At 42.0% G+C, this 20,597-nt stretch overlaps 1 protein-coding gene across 3 annotated transcripts; it reads left to right on the top strand.

The window, feature by feature from the left end:
* Positions 1-209: 209 nt before the first annotated feature.
* RAB43 (RAB43, member RAS oncogene family) lies at positions 210-20,377 on the top strand. Of its 3 annotated transcripts, none has more exons than XM_024215825.3 (3): positions 210-476; positions 14,249-14,432; positions 15,635-20,377. In XM_024215825.3, the coding sequence occupies exons 1-3, from the start codon at positions 258-260 to the stop codon at positions 15,886-15,888; spliced, it is 657 nt and encodes a 218-aa protein (XP_024071593.1). In that variant the 5' UTR covers positions 210-257; the 3' UTR covers positions 15,889-20,377. The 3 variants fall into 3 exon arrangements, with proteins under 3 accessions (XP_024071593.1, XP_024071594.1, XP_024071595.1); XM_024215826.3 differs by having other exon boundaries at positions 14,255-14,432; XM_024215827.2 differs by lacking the exon at positions 15,635-20,377 and having other exon boundaries at positions 210-462; positions 14,249-14,385.
* The last annotated feature ends 220 nt before the right edge of the window (positions 20,378-20,597 follow it).

A 20,597-nucleotide genomic window follows, 5' to 3' on the forward strand; every position in this document is an offset into this window, starting at 1 on the left:
CCAGCGCCAGCCCGGCTCGGCTCCCTCGGCCCCGTGGCGGGCGGCAGGCGGGCGGAGGGCGCTGGCTGGCGAGCATGCTCAGGCGCGCCATCTGACGGGGCCATGCTAGGGAGGGCGGGCGCAGAGGCGGGTCCGAGACGAGGCCCGGCCCGGCGGGGCGGGCGCTGACGGCCGGGCGCTCAGGCCCGGAGCGACGGGCGCTGCGCAGAGCCCGGCTTCCCGCTGCGGAGGGTGAAGGAGCCGAGCCCGGCCAAGCCATGCCCGGCCCCCCGACGCTGGGGGCGGCAGGCCCCGGCCCGGACCCGGAGGAGCGCTACGATTTCCTCTTCAAGCTGGTGCTGATCGGGGACGCCAGCGTGGGCAAAACCTGCCTGGTGCAGCGCTTCAAAACCGGGGCCTTCGCCGAGCGCCAGGGCAGCACCATCGGCGTGGACTTCACCATGAAGAGCCTGGAGATCCAGGGCAAGCGGGTCAAGGTGGGCTGGAGCAGGGGCAGAGCCGGAGCCGCGGGGCTGCAGGCGGGAGAGAGCCCCAGAGGCATTGGGGGGGGGGGAGGTGACAGCTCTGGAGAGGGACCATCCCTGTCCTGTATCCGAAGTGATGCTCCTCAGGTGGTTCCTAAAAAGCCAGGATCCATATCCGCCCAGGGGCACTCAGCAGCCTTTGATCCGAGCAGCCTTGTTTCCAGCCAAGACTGGCACCCAGAGGTGGGGGTTTCTACCATAAGTAGAACATGGGCAGGGGAAAGGAGGGAGACAGCTGTCAAAATAGTATCATTCTGCATTTCATAGAGTGGCCTTTGTTTGGTGGTACCATGTGGTCACCTGAGCAGAGGTGGAGAGAGCACTAGAGCCCGTAGGATGGCTGTCACGTAAGCACTGAGCTGCCCTGACAGAGAAACCAGCGCCCTTATTGGAGGATGGGGAGAGGAAGAGGATATCCTGGCTGGCAGCAAACATCACAGCCCTAGCATATTACTGCCCCATGCCTGTTCACTCCACCTCTCCCTCTGCAGTGAGATCCCTACAAACAATTTGTATACTTCTCCTAAACTTAGCTATAGCATTGCCATGAAACAACTGCCACCGCTCCCTGCAGAGGTGGCTGCATTTCAATGCTCTGTGCTGGGATCCCTGTGCAAGCTGGCACAGACAATTAAAAGTGCTGTTGTGTTCAGAAGTGATACCTTTTTTATTCTAAAGATCTACTACATATGTGTGTGACAAAAATAAGTTTATCTTTATTGCATATACCACTTAGGAGTCAACTATGGCACAATGAACTGGACTGATTTCTGCTCACACCTCAGCAGCATCAGTTAAGTTCTAACTGCAGACTCTTCAAGACAGTTCAGGTACAACTGAGTATAATAAAGAATCTCAGTCGGTTCAGGTTATTGATGATAATGCACAAGCTAGAAAGAACACAGTTTGAATTTCAGATCCCAGACTGAGGTTGCAGGGCTGGTAGTTAATTTGAAACTAAGATTTTTTTCCAAGCACTTTGTCACATTGAGATCCCAGTGTACAAGGAACCACACACAAAAAGCCACTTGGAGGATCCTTTTTACAAAACAGAATGATTCAGTGGCCTTAATTCTGGCCTCTGCTCTTCCTGTGTATATCAGCTATGTGGGCATACAAGTGCCACACAAAACTGGCATGGCTACCCACTGGGAAATAGCTCCATTGTGTCCATGGCATAGAAGTGGCAGACCATCTCTTAGGGCAATTCAGAAGAGGGAAAGCATGGCTGCAGCACACTGCACTCCAACTGTTTATTCTTTGATGCTGAACAGCCTATGCAGCTGCTTAATTTATTCTGTGGACTAGCCCAGTCATCCAGTTACCTCCAGAATCCAGGTAGTATGCAGCCATCTTTGCTCATTTCCTTCCCTTTCCCCCAGGGGCTGAGCAGAGCTCAGGTTGGTCACAGTCTAGAGTCAGGGCCTCTTTAATATGAAAGAGTTATATAAATATGGTAATTACAATTGTATTTTGGTCTGTCTCGCAGCTGTGTGCCAAGGTAGGGGGCCAGGTCCTCTAATGAATGCTTCTTCCTTCAGAGTAGCTTTGGTGAGGAGAGTGGGCAACAATCCTAGCAAGTAGGAAAAAGGTGACAGAAGAGAATGATGAGCTTACAGTAAGGAGTATGGTTTCTATGGACAGCTCAAAGTTTAGGGCATTTACTTCCTTTGCAGGTGTTTTGTCTTTCTGGTTCCAGTTCTGTCTGAACAGCTGGGGTAAGCAGTTCATGTTTCAAGTCACCCTGCAAAAAGTATCATTTTGGGTTTTTTAATCTTATATTAGTTCCTCTTTCTTGCTTTTCACCAAGTTAGGAGGCACAGGAAGTGGGGTTTTCCCCTCTAAGATTGAAACTTGGCTCAATTTAAATGCCAGACACACACAAAGTGACAAATGTGTCTCTCATGCCAGGTGTCTCTGCTCGGGACACTGAGAATTGGGCAACTCCAGCCCAGGGACTAAACCAGACTCCTTAGGTATTGCAGAAGTACTGACAATAAGAAAAAGAATCTCTAATTCAGCAGTAATAGGCATTACAAGCAGGCAAATTAATCTACAGTATGTATTTAGTAAGGTGTACTAATAGATCCAGCTAGTAGACATACCTTAGTTGGTACTACATTTTGGTCTGAATTAGAGATGGTGCCAGAAATCAGAACATGCCCAGAACTTGAAAATGTTTGGATGTGGGTCTTTTGTTTGGCCTATTAAGATAGTGACTGATTGTGAAATTTGGATCCAGCTCTGGATTCGAAACTTACCTACAGGTATTCAGCTCTTGAGGATCTAATCTAAATAGGTTTGTTCAGCATGTTACAGGAGGCTGAGAATAGGGAGGCATTTTATTTTCATTTTGTAACCACACTTACAACTTGGAGTTAAATGGGACACCATGAAGCTCATAGGCCTTACATACTCGACAAATGTGGTTTCAGTGCAGTTTGTGATGGGAGGATTCCTTATTCTGACGATATAAACTCAGCATATATAGGAAACCTGCCTGACTGGAACTTTGTCAAAAAACAGTCTCTGCTAAACATTTCATCTGATTTTTTTTCAACTAACTCTATTAAAGATGAAAAACATAGGCCCGATTTCTAGCAACAACAGTGCCAGGCAACCCAGTGCAGCATGGTTAAAAGTTGTAGTATATAAGTATAGTATACAAGACCTAACTGTATCCCTCTAACCAGATTAAAACCCATGAGGACAGATGGTGGGATTTTAAGAGTGTTCAGCATTGGTCTAACTGCTCCCTATTGAAGTAAATGGTAACACTCCCATCAATAAAACAGTAGTTTGTTCTGAGTGAGCAATAGAAAGCTTTTGAGAGAGAGAACAAAATACAAATCCGCAAGTCCTTATTAGCATGGTAGCAGCATTTCCTTTGTTTATGTTTACTTATCATTTACACGAGTGGAAATTCCCTTAAGTTACCTAACAGTGACTTATTTTGGCAGGAAATTTACAAAAAACATGAATTAAATCTGACATTAATCTTTGGGATTAGTTGTTAGACTGGCCGTTTTAAAAACTTCACTCACCTACTGGTTTGTGAGAAAAGCACATATCAGCTGGTACACATTTTAAAGTTCTGTATAAACACCTGTTGGATTTCCTTACATTGCTGTGTCCTAAATAGAACCTCTCAATCTTCTCATTTAAATAGTCAATGCCAAAATTAAAGCAATAGCAGGGCAATAGTTCAGAACAAGTAGTGGCCTTCAGATGAGCAGGCAAAGTGCATTTGCCTGTAACTGTCCATTCAACACAAGCTCTGAGGTTGGGTATTTGAAGATTTCATTTATAAAATAAGTTTACACTAAAGAGCAGCGGCCCCAATTCTGTTGTTGTATCTGTGCAGGTAGACCTTTGCACACCCCTAGATCGCTATCTTCAGAAATCTGCCTGCAAAGATTTGAATGAGAGATCAGGGCATTAGTCTGTGAGACTGACAATTGTCCTTGATTTAAAGGGACAATAGTTTATGAATCACACTTCTAAAAACTTTATCAACTGTTGTTAAAAGTAACAATTAAGATTGTAATGACTGAAAGATTAGTGAATAACCCCCCCCCCCATTTGCTTACTTTGTTCATTTGATAGCACTTTGTATGTAGTCAATATTACTATTTCCTTTGTGTAGTCAGTTTCCCCTGTTTGTCTTTCTTAAAGCAAAAGAAGAGAGAGAAGCTTTCTTTTTAAACTGGGGAAATAGTTTTTGTAATGTGAATCCTTTTTTATGGAGTATTGGACTTATTAATTCACATGTTGAAAAAGCCATCAGCCAGCCATCAGGAGTAGTCTCCCCAGAGCTACCCAATCCTTCATTTGATGGTTTTTAAATTTCTGCCTAATCACCCAGTTTAGGGCACTGTCAAATAACCAAATAGCTGATAATTTAATTGCAAAATAGCTAAAGATTTTTAGAATACAGAGTTACAGTGTATGAATCGATCCATGACAAAGGCTCCCTTGGTATGATAGACTGCCATGACTTTTTCAAATTATTCATTACTTTCAATGGCATCCACAATGTGGGAGTCATTTTCCAAACATAAAAGGAGGCACAGACTCTGTCCATGAGTTTACAATAAAAAAAACAAAAACAAAAAACAGAGCTGATAAAATCTATTATGTCAATGAGATAGGGAAAATGGGAGTGTGATACAGTTAAAGGAGACAGTCTCAATGAGGTCTAAAGGACTGGAGTCAGTATGATGACTTCCTTTAAGTCCTTTTGACGTGATTTCATGGGTTTCCTTGGTTTGATAAATATTTTGAAAAAATTCAAATCTTCAACATTTTGGTTATTGGGCTTGGTCTCCTATCAGTATTTAAGAATTAATTGATTATTTCATCATCAGTTTATGTATGTATTACACAATGTACTCACAGTTGTGGAGCTCACACGTGTAGAGCAGGGGTGTCAAACATAGGCCCATGGGCTGGATTCTGCCTACATGATGCTTCTGTGTGGATTACATGGCATATATTTCGATTCTCAGCTTTCATTTAAAAAGAAAAAAGGAAGTTTCAGCCCTTCCAAATGCTACCAAACCACAACTAGTGCAGTGACATCTGCCTGAATCTGCAGACAGCCTGAAACAGTGTGTAGCGGGCATCACTTAGGGACCAGCATGCCTAGTGGGCAGGTTGCAGTTCAACAGTCCCCAAAGTCCTAAGATGGCTTTATTGGGCAATCTAAGGGCCTCGGAGCTGAGTGAAAATCTGTCATCCCCCAGCGATCTCAGGGTCCTCCCAATCAAACAAAGGGCAGAGGGAAGGATAGGGGAACCCAGGCCCTCCTTCTCCACCAGCTGTCAGTCCCCTCTAGCTGATACTGCAGGCAAGCCTCCCCAGGCCACTTCCTACCTCCCCTGTTCTCTTCTCTCCTCTGTTTGGGGTGTGGTCACAGCACTCTGCTTCCCTCCCAGCAGAGGATTGCTCAGCCTCAGACACACTCAACTATTCAGATAGTCAATGGGAGCTTCTCAGTTTTCTTCTCAATGTCCATTTATTCCCCCTTATCAGGGAGAGGACAAGAGAAAGAGGGTTCAGGCGGCCCCTGGCTGCCCAGTCAGGCCTTACCCCCAGTCCAGAGCCTTTCCCTGTAAAGTTCTCTGTCCCAGAAGCTGCTAACTGGCTTCCTTCATGCAGACAACCTCTTCTTAACTCTTCCCTGGCTTGATTGCCAGAGTTCCCATTTAAGCAGGTCTTACAGTTGGAGCATGCTCTGCAGCTGCTGAGAAGCAGGGTCATCTTAGACCAGTACTGCTCCATCACTCCCTGAGTCTCAGCGAGAGGTCTGTAAACCTCATCACACCCTGACTTAAGTGTTACATTTTCCTCACCCCAATCTGGAGTGTCAGTTCTAAAGCCCAATGACTTCACACATCAGTGGCAACATGAACTATTTAATCGCTGGTCATTTAATCAATTGGAACGGTGGGAGGGAGTGAAGATCACAGGGGTTATGATTTGGGAGTTGCAGCACGGAAAGAAATAGAGGGAAGAACAGATGAGACACAAAGATGGGGAAGGAAGAGAAACAAAGGACAGAAATAGTTGTGTCCTGCACGGATCCTAAGTTAGGTGCCTAGGTTCCCATTACAATGGAGGGGGAGAGATATCACCTCAGAATGGGATCTACAAAAGCCAGTGGGGATCCACCAAAGCAGATACTGAGGAGAGGAGTGTTTCCTAAGCAGTGTCCAAGAGTTAGGTGCCTAAATCTGAGCTGGAAGGAGGCACCAATATCTGCTTGGGATCCACAGCCAGGAACCCTCTTCTGGAGTCGGGCGCCTACGCCTTTTCTTATTAGAATGGCAGCAAAGCATGCCCAACTCCACACAGAAGCAGGGTTGCAGGGGGGAGGGGATCTCCCATATGTCCTGAGCTCTGGAATAGTCTGGTGTGGGGCCCTCTCGGTCTCTCCTGTTGAAGCCATTCCACATGGAACATTAATTGTGCATTGGGCCAGAGAGAAAGTTAGCATAACTGTACAGACCAATGGTTAGGGTACTCACCTGAGAGGTGAGAAACCCATGTTCAAATTCCTTCTCCACCTCAAGCAGAGGGGGAAATTGAACTGGGGTCTCCCACCTCCTGCATGAGTGCTCTGACCACTGAACTAAAGGTTATCAGGGAGGCCCTCTTTCTCACCCCTGACCATTTTGTGTAGAGTCAGGCGTGCTTGAGGATGCCTACCAGATCTGACTCTGCAGGGAACGTAGGCCAGGCAATGCTTGTTTTCACCTGGTTTTAGGATGCTGAGGTGGTTTGGGGCATCAGCATGAGCTAGGCGCCTGCGTACCTTGTGTGCATGCCCCGTAGCAGAAACTTAGGGGACTTTTATGGCAAAAATGTAGGTGCCGCTGGATTTTAGGCACTTCCAAAGTTAGGCAGCAGCTGAACAGGGTCTTGACTATCAGGGGTGCCTAAATTTTGATTTTAGGCACCTAAGTCCTTTTGTGGATCTCAGCCTGAGTTACTATATATAGGCCATATTCTCCCCTGGATCTCTTTTTACTCCAGCCCACAGACCATAAACAAAGGTAGAATTTGGCCCTCTCCTCAATGAAATTGACACCCCTGGTATTGAAGAAAACAGGAGTGCAACGTTCCCAGCAAACTGGAATTCAGCCTGGCACCTCTTTTCTTTTAGAATGTCACATGACAGGATGAGCCATTCGTTTATTTCCCCTCGCTGTTCTGTATATTAATAGAATTTTAAATTGAAATGCATTAGTGGAAAGGAGGTCTTGCCTGATCAAACCTTGATTTTGTTCTTGTTGGGAAAGATCATACAGATTAAGTTACAAAAATTGTTTTGGTAAAGCTTTTTCCAAGTACATACAGGAATTTGCTGGTGTACTGAAATCTATACTGTTGTTTGCCATTTGATATGAAAGGGCTTAAACATGGTAAGCTGGCTTAGAATCACTTAGGAGGAAGCACCCTTTGCATCCATTACCAAAGAAATTATATGAAAGTTTCTACTCTCTGCGGGATTCATAACATGCAAACTCCCCTGCTGTGTTTGTAGTGCTAAACAATTAAATACTTCCTAGAGATGAAATATCACTGATGCTGTTGCACAAACAAAGTGAACATGCACCCCCACTATCTCCAACTTCTTTAGGAATTGTGATAAATGAAAGTGGGGGGGGGGAGGGTAGCTCCCTTTTATGGACACCCAGCAAGCAAGTTAGCTATAAAGTCCCTCTTGGTGGCAGTTGGCTGCTTGCTTTACCTGTAAAGGGTTTTAAAAAGTCCCCCAGGTGAAGGAAAGGGAGTGGGCACCTGACCAAAAGAGCTAATGGGAAGGCTAGAACATTTTAAAATGGGAAAAAACTTCCCCTTTGCTCTGTTGTTTTTTCTCTCCGGGAAAGAGGGGAACAGGGAGCAGTTATGCTATGAGAAGCTTTAAGCCAGGTATGATGATAAATCATCAGATCATACCTAGAACTACTTATTTGGAACTCCCAACTGTGTAAGTAGATCAGGAATGTTTAGAAAGACGCGATTAGGTTTATTTCTGTTATTTCTTATGGCTAATGGACTCCTCTGTGCTCACCCCAGATGTTTTTGTTTGCTTGTAACCTTTAAGCTGAACCTCCAAGAAAGCTGTTTTGGGTGCTTAATTTTTGGAATTGCTCTTTTAAAATCTAGCAAAAGCCTAAGTTCCAGATTTTTTTTTTTTTTTTTGGTAAAGAACAGGATTGGATTTTTGGTTTCCTAAGAGGTTTGTGCATGTTGTTTAATTAGCTCAGTGACTCTCAAACTTTTTTACTGGTGACCCCTTTTACATAGCAAGCCTCTGAGTGCGACCCCTCCTTATAAATTAAGAACACTTTTTTATATATTTAACACCATTATAAATACTGGAGGCAAAGCAGGGTTTGGGGTGGAGGCTGACAGCTCACAACCTCCCCTGTAATAACCTTGTGACCCCTTGAGAGGTCCCAACCCCCAGTTTGAGAATCCCTGAATTAGCGGTGGCAACAGCTAATTTCCTTTGTTTTCTTTCTCAGCTCTTCCCCAGAGGGGGAGTGAAAGGGCTTGAGGGTACCTCACAGGAAGGAATTCCCAAGTGCGTCTTCCTGGGTTCCAAAGGGGGTTTTGCACTTGGGTGGTGGCAGCGTTTACCAAGCCAAGGTCAGAGAAAAGCTGTAACCTTGGAAGTTTAATACAAGCCTGGAATGGCAAATATTAATTTTTAAAATCCTTGTTGGCCCCCACCTTCTACACTCAAAGTGCCAGAGTGGGGATATCACAGGAATACAGAGTGGAAAGGAAGCCAGTGCTTAGTAAATTATATAGGGAGCAGGGGAGGAAGACAACTTTATTTTCAAGTTTTTTGTGTGTGTTTGTTCAACATGAACCTTTGCTACGCAACATATTTCTCGGTGCTAAAAAATCTGTCCTGGACAACTTGAAAAATATTCATTTTGCTATCTGATTTCACAAATAAAATTCTCTTCTAAATGTACATTGCATGACATATGTTGACCTAATCCTGTATTGTTATGGCCAATGAGAAATTTACCATTTTCTGCAATGACAAGATTATGTAAACTTTGTCCATTTTCAGTTAGTTGAATCAGAACTTTCTTGGAGGCTATCTGTGACCAGTAATCACGTGTGCACCATGTAATCATACCCTATACAGCATTGTAATAATCTTCGTACAAAATATGCCTTGTGAGGTATCATTTGAAAACTAATAATTCACTGGTCAATAATATCATGGTGAAATGTGTGCAGTGACACTATATATAAAGTTATGAACATAAGATAAAATTATGACTGAAATGTATTTACCAGACAAGTCTTGGGAGGGGTTAAACCTGTTTCTCAAGGACAAAAGACAAGCTAATGACTCAAGCCAAGTGGATTCAACGTTGATTGGCAATTGCCAGTCAAGTAATCATTTCTTGGCAATGAAAGGGGGCAGGAACAGATCTATCTGCATTTTAATAAACAACATGGAAGCTCATTCACCACGAGACTCCATGTCTCTGTCCTCACAGTGGGAAGGAACTTTATCTAGGGGTAACCCCCAGGAAAATGCTTTTCAAAGGGTGACTGGATTGTGTGGTTTGTAATTGCAGCTGGCAAAATTCTTTGTAACATTTTGATCCATCTGCTCTCAAAATGTTAAAGGAGGAAAGGAAAAAAAGAGGGGCTTGAAGGGGGAAGATTCTCCACTGATCTTTAAAAGTGTCTCTTTCACTGCTGCTTTAGCATCACTGTGGGATATTCAAAGTAACATACCTATGTACATGCACAGCATTGGATGTGCATTTTACCCAGTTTATCTGGTAGTTATTCAGCATTCAAGCCATTAAACTTTATGCAGCAATAAAGAACTGGAGGAACCTCTGTTGTTTGTGATGCTAAGTTTGTGTGCAATATGCTCATTATTTTTGCAATAGGAGTAGCTCCTGTACCAGTAGGTGGTTGTGTATCAAAGTAGTACACTCTGTTTAGCACATTGTAGCCCAGTGCCAGCCAATGCTAAAGCCTGTGGTGTCCACAAAACTCAAAGCAAAAAACAGACCAAAATAACCAACTCATGTAATAAATAGACATTCAGTAGCAAAATTACTATCACAAGACTGGTGACAAGGGCAGCTCCTCTGCTTTGTTCAATGAGAATATCCTGTCACACTTCCTGAGAACAGTGAGTATTTATCCTCCCTCCTTTACCCTGTACCCACTTGCTCCTGGTGATAATTGCTTAAAAACGTCCTGCCAGTCTCTCAATATATAGCTGTTTTGGACTTCTCAATGTATTCAGTTGAATTGAACCTTTATTCCCCAACTTCTCTATGTCACTGTCTTAATGTGAGTTGTTGCCAATGTAATTACAAAAACAAAAATTGTGTAAACAACAGTTAAGGTTGCTAAGTGACAACTGCACTTTCTTATCACATCATTTACAAAACCTAAGCACTTAAAAAGGAAATAGTTAAGAGCGTCATATCTTATACTGCCTGTGTGAACACAACATTGTTATGAAATATAAAAATATTTTATCACATCCTTAACACTGATCCCTGGATTGTACAGTTCCTTTATGTATTTATTTTGATTTTAGTGTTAAATTTTTTTCAAGGATACTTTTAATGAGAAACAGTCATTATTAAGAGTAGAATTTTTGGTAAAGAAATTGTAATTGCTGTTTCTTGCCAATGATGTTGCATATGTAATTTAATGGGAGAATGTGTAACTATCAGTTCCTCATAAAATTATAAATATGACTTGCATTTGAGGCTGACTAATGTGTACATATAGAGAGTATTCGTGTTTCTTTTTCAATAGGATTTTGTGACGTGTATGTATTTGAGACTATTGGAAAGAATTGCATTTGGTTTGGATCAACGATTAATTTCCTTGATTTGAAGTGCTTGGGTTTTTTAGTGATGCTGTCTAAACAAAACAGTGTTGCCACTTAGCAACCTTAACTTTATTAAATGAAGTCGTTTGATTTTTAGAATTTTCAAGGTGAGTTTTTCCTTAATATTTATTTTTTTTTTCTAAATTTAAAGAGGTGAGTTGTGCTGGTCAAAATAATAGCCTTCCTCATTCAGCATACAGCTGACAAGATACAAGATCCCAAGGAAGGTAAATTAGTCACACATGTATGCACAGCACAGCCTATAGTCATTGTTATATTGGTAAAAAGTCAGCAATGTAAGGGTCCTGCAAGAGGCTACTTAAGTCCTTGTATAGGACTGTAGAGGGATTTAGGGAAGTAAGACCAAGAGGTTCTAGAACAGAGGTGGGCAAACTGCGGCCCGGGGACCACATCCGGCCCTCCAGATGTTTTAATCCAACCCTCGAGCTCCCACCAGGAAGCAGGGTCTGGGGCTTGCCCCACTCCGGCGCTCCAGCCGGGGAGCGGGGTTGGGGTCTTGCCCCACTCCGCACGGCTCCCAGAAGCAGCGGCATATCCCCCCTCCGGCTCCTACGTGTAGGAGCAGTCACGGGGCACCACACACCGCCCCCACCTCAAGCACTGCCCCGCCCCTCCCATTGGCCGGGAACCAGAGCCAATGGGAGCTGCAGGGGCAGCACCTGCGCACAGGGCAGCGCGCGGAGCCAGCTGGCCGTGCCTCCGCGTAGGAGCCGGAGGAGGGACATGCCACTGTTTCTGGGAGCTGCTTGAGGTAAGTGCCGCCCGGAGCCTGACCCCTTCCTTGCCCCACCCCCGTACTCCAGCCCTGATCCCCCTCCCGCCCTCGGAACCCCTCGGTCCCAGCCTGGAGCACCCTCCTGCGTCCCCAACTCCTCATCCCCAGGCCCACCTGAGAGCCTGCACCCACAGCCGGAGCCCTCACGCCCTCCTGCACCCCAACCCCCAATTTCGTGAGCATTCATGGCCTGTCATACAATTTCCATACCCAGATGTGGCCCTTGGGCCAAAAAGTTTGCCCACCCCTGTTCTAGAAGGAAACAACCCAATTTAGGGAGGTTTCAGAGTGGTAGCTGTGTTAGTCTGTATCAGCAAAAACAACGAGGAGTACTTGTGGCACCTTAGAGACTAACAAATTTATTTGGAAATAAGCTTTCATGGGCTAAAACCCACTTCATCAGATGCATGGAGTGGAAAATACAGTAGACAGGTATATATACACAGTACATGAAAAGATGGGAGTTGCCTTACCAAGTGGGGGGTCATTGCTAACGAGACAATTCAATTAAAGTGGAAGTGGGCTATTCTCAACAGTAGAATACCAAGGGAGAAAAAATCACTTTTGTAGTGGTAATGAGGGCAATGTAATTAGGGTGGCACATTTCAAACAGTTGACAAGAAGGTGTGAGTAACAGTAGGGGGAAATTAGTTTCCCAGTCTTTATTCAGACCTAATTTGATGGTGTCCAGTTTGCAAATTAATTCCAGTTCTGCAGTTTCTCGTTGGAGTCTGTTTTTGAAGGTTTTTTGTTGAAGAATTGCCACTTTAAAATCTGTTATTGAGTGTCCAGAGAGATTGAAGTGTTCTCCGACTAGTTTTTGAATGTTACAATTTTGAATAAATGGACACAAATCAGACATCAAGAATTATAACATTCAAAAACCAGTCGGAGAACACTTCAATCTCCCTGGACACTCAATAAATCACAAACTACCTACATAACCTACAACTCTCCAGTTACTGCCTCACATACATAGCATCCATCATTTCCAGATCATTTACAACCATTGCCTGGAGTTCTTCTCCATCCTGGATGTGTTCTAATATAGCTTCTGCCCTTCTCCACTTGTCTGAAAATGCTCTCTAACCAAGATTTCTAATAACCTCTTAATTTGAAGGATTAATTTTAACTAATATACATATTACTGGATTCTAAATAAACTGTTACCACTTAGGAAAAAGACCAAGGCATCCTAGACAGCAAAAACAAAACCTCTGCTCAGGTATGCAGCAGTGGTTTAAAAAAAAATACAGCCACAATGTTAGGATGCATAAGAAATGGGATGGAAAACAATACTGATCCAGGGTATATCCTGACTAGGATTTCTGTGTTACGTTCTGGTCATGTCATCTCAAAAAGAATCTAAAAGAAATAGAAGGGCTCAGAAATTGAAAGACTTTCATGCCTGGGGAGATTGAAAAGACTGAGACTGTTTACCTTAGAGAGGGGATTTAAAAAAAAGAGAAGTCATGATAGAGGTACATAATATGATGAATAGTACAAAGAAAGTAAACTAGACACTCCCATTTACCCCCTCAGAATACAAGGAAAAGGAAACAAACATTCAGTGAAATTGAAAGGCAACAGATTTAAAACGGAAAAGAAAATACTGTGGAAGTCATTGCTACTATATATTGAGCTTGATAACATTCAAAAAGGATTAGAAATTGATATAGTGAATGAGAATATTCACAGTTACTTTAAATTAAAAAGCTGTATGGGATAAATTCTCATGCTTCAGGAGGTAAGACAACCAATACGTAACAGGGTGTAAGAAGAAACTTTCTCCATGAGCAGGTTATTCTATACTGTCCACCATCAGTTTTATTGTACTTTCTTCTGACGCACCCCATGCTGACTACTCAGACACTGTACTAGTCTAGATGGACCATCAATCTGATATAGGATGGCAGTTCCTATGTTACTGGATTTAAGTGAGAGCATTACAGTTTAGACAGGCCTATTACTACCTGTGCATAATGTCTGTTCAGCTTCCTAAATGAAGAGGATGGCTGACAGACATTCAGTTCTGTGACACTCTTTATCTTCCTAGTTGTGTAGAGGGAAAATTTTTAGGTAAAATATTTAAATATCCAAGCAAAATTAGCCTGATTTTTCAAAGTACCGAGCAGTCTGAGCTCCTTATGACTTCACTGGGCTTTGGAAATACTAGAACCCCTAAAAATGAGGTCACTTTTGCATAAGTGCCTAATTATGGCTTTTGGTGCTAACTTTAGGCAGCCAAGTATGAAAATGTTACCGAGTACATAATTCTCATCTCAGCTGAGGAACACAGGATTTTTTTTTTAAGAAAAATTTAAAAAAACACTACATTTGTGCATAGATTTTCTATAAGGTCACTGAACCAACTCCTGTCTTGTTAACCAGCAGAGCTCAGTGTGTGTTTAAATCCTGACCCAGCCACATTTCATTCAGGAGGAAAGGACTTAACCTGAAAAGCAAGACCAGTTCCCTATGTGTGAATAGCCAGTATCTCACTGCATGTTTTATTTTGTTTAGTTGCAGATCTGGGACACAGCAGGCCAGGAGAGATTCCGAACCATCACACAGAGCTACTACCGAAGCGCCAACGGAGCAATCCTAGCCTACGACATCAGCAAGAGAAGCTCTTTCCAGTCCATTCCTCGCTGGATTGAGGATGTGAGAAAGTATGCTGGTTCCAACATAGTACAGTTACTGATTGGTGAGTTTGGAAAATTAATCCCTTTCTGGATGAGTGAGGAACTCAAATAAAACTATACAGCATCAAAGCACTGTGCAAACACTAACCACTCAGACCACCTCTGTGAGGCAGGTAAGAGTTTTATCCTCCTTTTACAGAAGTCAGAACAGATGTAATAAAGTTAAATTATTTGTTTATGGGGAGCCACTGTCAGAGACAAGGTTCTAACGCAGAGGTTTCTGGGTTCCACTCTCCTGTTTAGACATCACTGCCTCAGCATACATGTTTAGTCCCAACTTCTAAGGGGCTAGTTTTGAGACTGCCAACCTACCATTCTGTCCTTTAAATACTTTACTTTCTGGTGAGTACATTGAAGAAATAGAAATACTGATTCAATTACCAGTCATGGCTTCAGTCCAGCATATACCATTTACACCACATTGTGTTATTATTTATTGCTTGTATTACATACCATCTGGCATCCCTAGTCATGGACCAGGATCCCATTGTGCTAGGCAAGGTACAGACACACCAAACGACAGTTCCTGGAAGTTTAAAATTTATTGGGTTCATATTATGTTAGATAGGAGGTTTCCTTTGCTCTTTACTTTTTATTAACCCTGCTAGAGCTTGCGTTCTCTGACTTCACTCACTGTTCAGTGTCGTTCTTGTAGATCTGAATTTCAAAGTCAGGCAGGGGTGAAAATGCATGCTCCGTTGTGCACTTGATTTGTACGCTCAGTTATCACAATTGTATGTGCAAGTTGAATGTTAGGCACACAGTTGCACCCCTGATCTTTGAAAAGCCAGTCCGTGTGTGTAATTTCATTTCTCAGGGGCAACGACTGTGTCATCATGCCTGCTATACAAGCACCAGAAGACTAAATGGTAGTCTTAGAGTCCAAAGAGTAATTGTTAATTTAATTTTATATAATGGCATGGGTCAGAGTTCTACATCCAGCTCCTGCAGGCTGACCAACAGCTTGCACTCGCTCTCACTTTTACCTTCCGTTCCCTATTCCCCGCCCCTGCAACGGTTTTGGCTTTGACCTCCAGTCCATTTTCCCTGCCTCACCAAAGGCTCTTGCTGCTGAACTCCTGCCCCACTCCCATGGTTCCTGCTACTGTCTCTTTTCTCCTTCATGCCCCCTCCTGAACATTTGCACAGACATCAGTAATTATAAAAAAGTTAATCTGTAAACAATTCCACTTTCTTCTGCCAGGAAACAAGTCTGACTTAAGTGACCTTCGAGAGGTTCAGCTGGAGGAGGCTCAGAATCTGGCTGAACACTATGATATCATCTGTGCCATAGAAACGTCTGCGAAAGACTCCAGCAATGTGGAGGAAGCTTTTGTGAAGATGGCAACGGAGCTCATGATAAGGCATGGAGGCCCCATGTTCAATGAGAAAAACACAGACAGCATCAAACTTGACAGCAAAGACATAGTAGAAGGCTGGGGGCCATGCAGTTGCTGATACAAGCTAGGTGGTATCCCTGACTTTACTGGAATTTAGAGGGATGTCTCCCCCTAAGGCTGAGTAGCACAGTAGCTGTATCCTCCTCCTGAGAGACCAGCATTTTTGTAGACGTTAGACACCAATGCAATCAAGATTTTGTCTTTTACTTTTAAAAAGGGACTTTGTTGAGGTTTAGACCTAAAAGTTCAACCTTCCTTGATATTTACTCTGTATTTGCCCCCATTATTTTCTTTGCTGCAACCTTCTCAGTAAGTTATGAATCTGAGTGAAGCAGCATGGATCTGTTTGTTGGAGGGCAGGGGAAGGTAACTAGACAAGAAACCACGACATACCTGAAGTCCTAAACCCTTCAGTACGGAACAGCTGTCAAAGGTGTAACTATTTTTGCTTTTAGGTCAGTCAACCTTGATAGAGTCTTTTTAAATTCTCAGCATTCCACCAATGACCACATACATCAGACAGGTTAGACAGTGACTGTGGCAAAGGAGTTTCAAGTATCAAAATGCTTGAATGTTTTAAACATGGGACCAAGCAGCAGTCACCTGTCCAAGACACTGGACCACCATGGAAGTTCTCTCCTTGAAAGTAAAATGTGGCACATGGACTGCTAAATATTGTTGGTACAAGCCCAAGTGGGCTGTCGTGCTGATTTTTAAAAAATCATCATTCAAATAGTGAAATCAGTCTGAGCAATACCGGTTGCCTGCTTGTTTAGCAAGATAAACATTAAATGTACTGACTCAAATTCACTCTTGGAGAAGGAGGGGTTTGATTATTTTGTTACTTATTTGCACAGTGAATAGTTCCTTTTCCAACTTGGTGTCATGGAGTTTTTACCCTCAGCTTTATTCATTTCATTCCATAACTCAAGAACAGCACCACTGGAAATAAGAACTGGAGAAGCCTTGAACAGACTTTGCTAGCCATGACTGACTTTGGAGTGCTGTAGTATGCCTAACTGGTCACATAGAACGTTAATTCCAATCACATGTGATTAGCATTAGTTTTTGTTGCCAGAGGTTTCATTGCACAAGTGACTGTGACTGTCCCATTCTTTAACTACAGCCTGGGCATTTGATGGGACAGTGAACTTCAAATTAGCTGAGGATTGTATGAAACATGATTTCTTGGCTATAGGAAAATATTGAGATCTCTCGGATTCCCTCTCTCACAATCACAAGTTGCCAGTTGATTTTCATTTCTTGCAGATCTTCAGCAAGAAAAATCTTTTTACTATTGACCAAAAGTCTGCATTATTAATTAAATTGATTTAATAACCCAGCTAAGTAGTTGGCTTAAAGATGTAGCTCTTTATTAGGAGCTTATGTTGTGTCTGCCATTAGAAAGTGCTGACGCCAGCAACTATCCCTGGATTTACTCCCTCAAGCACCTTACAAACAGGGATTTACAAAAGGAACAGAAGCTGGATTTTTTTAAATCTACAGTTTAAAGCCAAGGTTTTCAGAATGGTGATTTTGGGTGCCCGACTCTAGATATTTTAAAAGATCCTGATTTTCAGAAGTGCTGATTACCCACCCTCAAAAATCAGGTCCCCTTAAGGTGTTTCAGGATGCTGCACCTATAGAAAAAAAATGAAGGCACCCAAAATCAGTCGTCATTTTTGAAAGTCTTAACCTAAAAGGATAGGGTGTATTTGGATTATTGTTATTACCAGGAATACAGTTTATGGCCATTCCACACATAGCATGAAAGCCAAGAAACTAGGAAAGGGCTAATATCATGGACCCTGTTTTAAATGTTGATTCATCAGAAAAATCATTTTCCTGCAGAAAATGTTGAACTATTTTCTACTGAAGTAGTTGACTAAAGAATGATGTATGTTTTGTAGACTGTTTGCTTGTAATTTAAGATAAACTTGACTTCAAATTTTATAGTTGTAAGAATAAAGGGGCCTTAAAACATTTAGTTAGTTTAGTTTTCACATTTCTATTTTATATGGAAATGCAGGGTGAGGCACAAATATGGTTTTTGGTTTTAAATAGGGCAGTTTTCCAGGATACTCCAGGGTCTCCTACATCCAAAGATAAGAGGCACCAAGTGCCCAGAAGAAACTAAACACTGGAGATGGAGTTTTTCCAAAACTCCAGGCAATGAACTTAGTATCGGTTAGTAAACAGCAAACCCCCTACTCTGTCCCCAAAGAGGGGGTAAAAGTCAGTTTAATCTAGAAAAGAGGTCTGATTAAAAACTAAAATTCAGTCCTGAAATCTTTTTTCTAGTGAAAAGGTACCATAGCAAATATATTTAAGATCCTCTTCTGTTTGTTGATCAGCCTGAATAGGCTGGGTAGAGTTATTCTGTCCATTTCTGAAGTGCTCACAGTAGAAAAACTGACAAGGTCTTAAACCAGAGAATACTTGTGTTTTGTCATCATATGTTTTAGTGTACATCTATAGGCCCAAATCCAACAATTTGTTGTGCCCACACATGGACCTTTACATCAATCCACAGTCCCATTATTTGCAGGACTGGTGCCAAGTTACATACTTAAAACCATGCTGGTAAAAATTCATGTGCATGTAAAAACAAGAGTATTGAAACTACTTAGATCACAGCTGATCCTCTGTAGCTTAGATAATGCATTCTAGGCCTAGATAAGCTATATATCTCATCAAGAGCCAGAAAGGACCTGGCCCCTATTCCCATTGCAGTCATCGAAAGTTTTGCCACTCACTATAAATTAAGGCAGATTTGAGCCCAACATGTTAAAGAATAAAAGCATGCAAGTTTCTTTAATATTGACCTATGTTTAGCAACCAAATAGAAATAAATCAAGCACTTTATTTTTTCTTAATCCTTTGCCATGGGTCACCTAGTGTTTCAACTGAAGCGTTGAAGTTTAAGAATCCACCTGCAGAACTTAGTCTGTTTCAGGCAGAAGTTATTATAAAATGCAGTACCAGTTGTTTGTTCGCTGGGCCTTCAAATGAAGGATATGCTTTAGCTTCTTGGATTTTCCTGTAAAGCTATAGTCCTTTAGTTTTAGAGCAGCTATGTCTTCTCACTTAAAAAACAACAACACCCTATAATACATGTTTGCATGTCCTACCTAGCAAAATGTCAGGGAATAAAGAAATGGAGAGAGGAACCTCATTTATCCAAATCAGTTTGCCACATATCAGTTAATGGTATAGTGTTTGGGTTCATAATACACTGTTTCAGCTATCCCAGCGGCATATACCACACACATCACCTGGGTGTGATAGTAATGGTACAATCCTCACTAGATGCATGGTTCTTTGTACTGAAATATATTTAACCATGAAAACAGAATTTATATCTTTTTCAATAATCCCTTTTATAGACTTCACTGTTTAGCTAGTCTTAGATCCATAAGTCATATCCATAGCTATGCAATCTAAGCAGTAGGAGCCAAATTCTGCTTGCTTTATTTTCAGTAATCCCATTAACACCAAAAGGAGAATCATGCTAGAGGAGGATGAGCAGGATTTGGCCCTACATTTATAGGCACAAAACTATTTCTTGGAAATCTCAGGTTAGGAACCTGCAATGATGTACATCAAATGAGTGGCTCAGTAGCATACGAGCACAGTTTAAGGCAAAAATATTTGCTACGAGCCCTCTTTGCTGGCAGTTGAACATTAGGAAGAAAATATATAGCCATTACACTATTGGGTAGTGCATTAAATTGCTTTAGGCAGATCATCTTAGCCTACCATTACTTTTATATTATTGTTTGCATTTGGCAGTGCCCAAAGTATGCTAAGTACAGTAGAGTCTCAAAAAAGGGGCATTGGTCCTTGCCCCAAAAAGCTTACAAGCCTGAAATTCAATGGCAAACACTGAAATGAGAATTCTTACAGAACTTTGTTCTCTTTGTGTGAATGGTGCTCTTCCCTGTTTTGGTTTGGATATAACTAACTTTTAAATTCATCTCCTGTTGCTGATGCAGTCCATTTTGATGGGCAGGATTTGTGCAAATATTTATAATTATGTCATTTTCAAATAAATGTGTATTAGCATAGAACCCTGATAATAATTTGTTTTGTAAAACGAACTAAAATACTGAACACTGGAGATAAAAATCCCCTAATTATGGTATCAGTTTTACTACACTCAAGGTCATGTCACATTCTGCAGTGTTTGTTAACCTCAAACAGTATCTGACCCAGCTGACGCTCCACTTCATGGAGTTTCACAAGAGCTTTGGCTTTACTTCAGTTTTTTCATTGCCTCTGGAGTTCTATAATGAATGGTACGCTATCAACAAGACTGCATAAGATCAGATTTACTAAAACAATAGGTTTTATTGTTGTGTAGTGCTGACAAATTGTTCAAGCAGCACTATTCTTAAACAATATTGAAAAGCAGTTTCTTGATTCTCCCTAGCATGTATTGTTCCATTATTTAATGTTATAGTCCAAAACAGTATCTGACTGGCCATTTGATTGTCTCTTGCCATCTGGTATTGATCCCCAGTAACTCTAGTGGTATTCTCAACTATATATATATATATATATATATATGTGTATATATATATATATATATATATATATATACATACACACACACACACTCCCAAAGAAAGCTTGTCTAAAGCAAATTAAGGTAATACACACAAGCAAATTTGCATAATAAGTCTAAAATTTAAAGAGCATTTGTTGGCTAATAAATTACCGAGTAGTTGAAATTATTTAGCTTCAACCACTGTGCCTCCCAGCATT

This window comes from Terrapene carolina, unplaced genomic scaffold, assembly GCF_002925995.2.
Source record: "Terrapene carolina triunguis isolate 2854851 unplaced genomic scaffold, T_m_triunguis-2.0 Scaffold232, whole genome shotgun sequence".
Lineage (NCBI taxonomy): Eukaryota > Metazoa > Chordata > Testudines > Emydidae > Terrapene > Terrapene triunguis.